Source organism: Notolepis coatsorum, assembly GCF_963971535.1.
Source record: "Notolepis coatsorum genome assembly, chromosome: 9".
Lineage (NCBI taxonomy): Eukaryota > Metazoa > Chordata > Actinopteri > Aulopiformes > Paralepididae > Notolepis > Notolepis coatsorum.
Window position 1 is genome coordinate 131,976,024 of NC_140173.1, and position 3,550 is coordinate 131,979,573.

At 45.7% G+C, this 3,550-nt stretch overlaps 1 protein-coding gene across 1 annotated transcript in view; it reads left to right on the top strand.

Annotated features, from left to right (window-relative positions):
• Positions 1-476: 476 nt before the first annotated feature.
• LOC311234758 (G-protein coupled receptor 26-like) overlaps positions 477-3,550 on the top strand; it is a gene marked incomplete at both ends in the record, with an annotated part of 5,582 nt that continues 2,508 nt past the window's right edge. Inside the window, 2 exons of the mRNA XM_084322002.1 lie at positions 477-1,162; positions 3,539-3,550. The exon at positions 3,539-3,550 is cut by the window's right edge and continues 102 nt beyond it. Of these exons, the coding sequence (XP_084178128.1) occupies positions 477-1,162; positions 3,539-3,550 (698 nt within the window). The remainder of the gene's footprint in view (positions 1,163-3,538) is intronic.

The following is a 3,550-nucleotide window of genomic DNA, read 5'->3' on the forward strand; positions in this document are numbered from 1 at the left end:
TATTTTTGGCTTCTTTGGGGTGGCACTGGCGTGATTTAGAGTGAGACCAAGGTTTGTATGATAGAAGCACGCCCGAAGACCCGACGCGTGGGAGACTTTTATGCGCGTCTGCAAAGCATGTCCATCTATTCAATGCGCAATTGCGCAGCAAGGATTCCATGCGCTTTACGCGACCAGCTGGCAAGAGACGACTTCTTGGAAACAACAGCGTCTTCACAACAACTGAACCGCTTTCCCTGTCAGGCTGTCACAGTTCTTTGGAAACTGAGTTCCAAATGAAATAGACGATTGATCCGCTCAGGATACCTTGCGAGAATTTCCAGCGAATTCATCATTGGGAGCAGGGGGTGTGCTATCCTATCAGCTGACGATACTGGGAGAGTGACAGTGTGTAGGATGTAGCCTATATAGATGGCTGTCATTTGCAACAGGACTGTTGTATCTATAGTCATCAAAAGCCCGGACATTTGAGCACCATGCTCACAGGAGCAGACATAGCTGCCTCGCTGCTGGTGGTGGGGATCATCACTGTGTCGTTGCTGTCCAACGTGGTGGTGCTGATCTGTTTTCTTTACAACCGGGACATTCGGAAACAAGTCCCTGGGCTTTTCATCCTGAACCTGACGTTTTGCAACGTGCTACTAAGCGTGTCTAACATGCCAGTGACACTGGCCGGACTGGTCACCACCAAAGGCCACCCCGGCGGCAGCGGGTTCTGTCAAATCGTGGGTTTCCTAGACACTTTCCTCACCACGAACTCTATGCTCAGCATGGCAGCTCTGAGCATCGACCGGTGGGTCGCGGTGGTTTTCCCGCTGAGCTACCACTCCAGAATACGCCACCGGGACGCGGTGATGGCACTTGGATACACGTGGATACACTCGCTTTGCTTCGCCACGGTGGCCACATGCCTCTCCTGGGTCGGGTACCATCACCTTTACGCGTCGTGCACGCTCTGTAATGCCAGAGCGAGTGCAGGCGCCGCCGGGACGCGGCAGTACATCGTCTTCACCGTGGCTCTGCATTCGCTCACTTTCCTCCTCACCTTGGTCGTGCTGTGCGTAACGTACCTGAAGGTGTTGAAGGTGGCGAGGTTTCACTGTAAGCGCATCGACGTGATTACTATGCAGACGATCTTGCTGCTGGTGGATATTCATCCCAGGTAAAAAGATTATAATGGTTCCCGTGCCATTATGTGTCTTTACATGTCTGGTTGTTGTCGTGATTACACTAACAGTTCCATTAACTACAACACGTGGAGTCCGTGAAGTCCCGTGAAACAGTTGTTGTTGTTGTTTTGGCTTTGGAATGGATTTTTTCCGTGCAGACTTTCAGCTTTAATTTGGGGGTGTTTATGACCATATGTAAGAACTGTAGCCCCTTTAAATAGGGTCCAATGTATGGGACCAAAAGGAATTCGATAGATTAACATAAACTTAATTAAATAACGTTGTCACATAAAATATGTGGTGGCAAATCAATGAAGTAGAGGAGTCCACTCAAATGAAACCTGAAAGTAAATGTAACCTCATAGTCATTGTTCCATTTCAAATCCAAGGTGCTGGAGCACAGAGCCAAAACAACAAAAACATTTCACTGAACTCAGACTTAATAAAACTATAACTGCTCTGTATATCACAAAAGTCAATTCTCAAAGCAAGTGTTTCTCCGCCACAATCTTGGTCCAGTGAGTGAAGCATTCATTTCAGCACCACCATTTTGGTCCAATGCCAAATGTCCTTTCCCTGCTTCCTGCAGGCTCATCTCAAGGAGAATAAAGGCCTTCATAACCAACAAATACAGTTGAGTTTAGACACTAAGAGCACGTGTTTGGCCCAGGTTACATCTATAGAACTAAGAATATGATTGGATATCCAGATAGGATGTGAATGAGGAATCTGTAATCCTATATTCTGCCATGCAACAGTGTTTGGCCCCAACAGAGCTTCACCAGGTTTACAGGAGATGACAGGGTATTTAAATAAATACACATACCAGGAGATCCAGAGGGGATCCAATGGGGATCCAGGCCAGACCTTTACACGTTGCATTTGGTCATTTAGAGAGGGGGTTTTCTATCATGAGTTGTTTAAAAAATATATAAATTCTATGTAGAGGGGAGAATATGGATTTATTTTCACAATTCTTTCACATAAATACACCATAAAATGGACATGACTAAATAAAACAGCTGTAAAATACCAGCTATTGCTGTTAGGAAGCACCATGTCAAATGTGGTGGCAGTACTACCTATAAGGTAAAGTGGGAAAATAATGTTTTCTTTTTGCATAAAGGGAATATGTTATTTTCAGAAAATGGTCATTAAAGTATGTCCAGTTTCTTGGTTTACATGATGCACCTACAACAGCATACAAAAGTGCAACAATGCTAAGTTTATAGCTGCTTTTGATGATTGCTTTTTATGTTTTATGAAACTATGATAGGTGTAGTGGCAAAATATGATGATATCAACCAAAATAACTATTTCCTATCCATCCAAAATCATAATGTTCAACCGTAGTGGTAGTTGTCTTACCTTGCAACTTCCACTGATAGCCAAAACATTTATATATATTTATAAAATCCATCAAAAACGCCTCAGAGTATCTTCAGTTTGTTTGTGTTGCAGGTCCACCATGGCTAATGGTTCCCTCTAAATCAACTCATGTCTGTGTTGGTCATGCCTGTGTTGGTCATGCCTGTGTTGGTCATGTCTGTGTTGGTCATGCCTGTGTTGGTCATGTCTGTGTTGGTCATGTCTGTGTTGGTCATGCCTGTGTTGGTCATGCCTGTGTTGGTCATGTCTGTGTTGGTCATGCCTGTGTTGGACATGTCTGTGTTGGTCATGCCTGTGTTGGACATGTCTGTGTTGGTCATGCCTGTGTTGGTCATGTCTGTGTTGGGCATGCCTGTGTTGGTCATGTCTGTGTTGGGCATGCCTGTGTTGGTCATGTATGTGTTGGTCATGCCTGTGTTGGTCATGTCTGTGTTGGTCATGTCTGTGTTGGTCATGTCTGTGTTGATCATGCCTGTGTTGGTCATGTCTGTGTTGGTCATGCCTGTGTTGGGCATGCCTGTGTTGGTCATGTCTGTGTTGATCATGCCTGTGTTGGGCATGTCTGTGTTGATCATGCCTGTGTTGGTCATGCCTGTGTTGATCATGCCTGTGTTGGTCATGTCTGTGTTGGTCATGCCTGTGTTGGTCATGTCTGTGTTGGTCATGCCTGTGTTGGTCATGTCTGTGTTGGTCATGCCTGTGTTGGTCATGTCTGTGTTGGTCATGCCTGTGTTGGTCATGTCTGTGTTGGTCATGTCTGTGTTGGGCATGCCTGTGTTGATCATGCCTGTGTTGGTCATGTCTGTGTTGGTCATGCCTGTGTTGGTCATGTCTGTGTTGGTCATGTCTGTGTTGGTCATGTCTGTGTTGGACATGTCTGTGTTGGTCATGCCTGTGTTGGTCATGTCTGTGTTGGTCATGCCTGTGTTGGTCATGTCTGTGCCTCCTGGGTGGATAATGGTGTCTTCATGTTCGGACAGCGTCCGCCAACG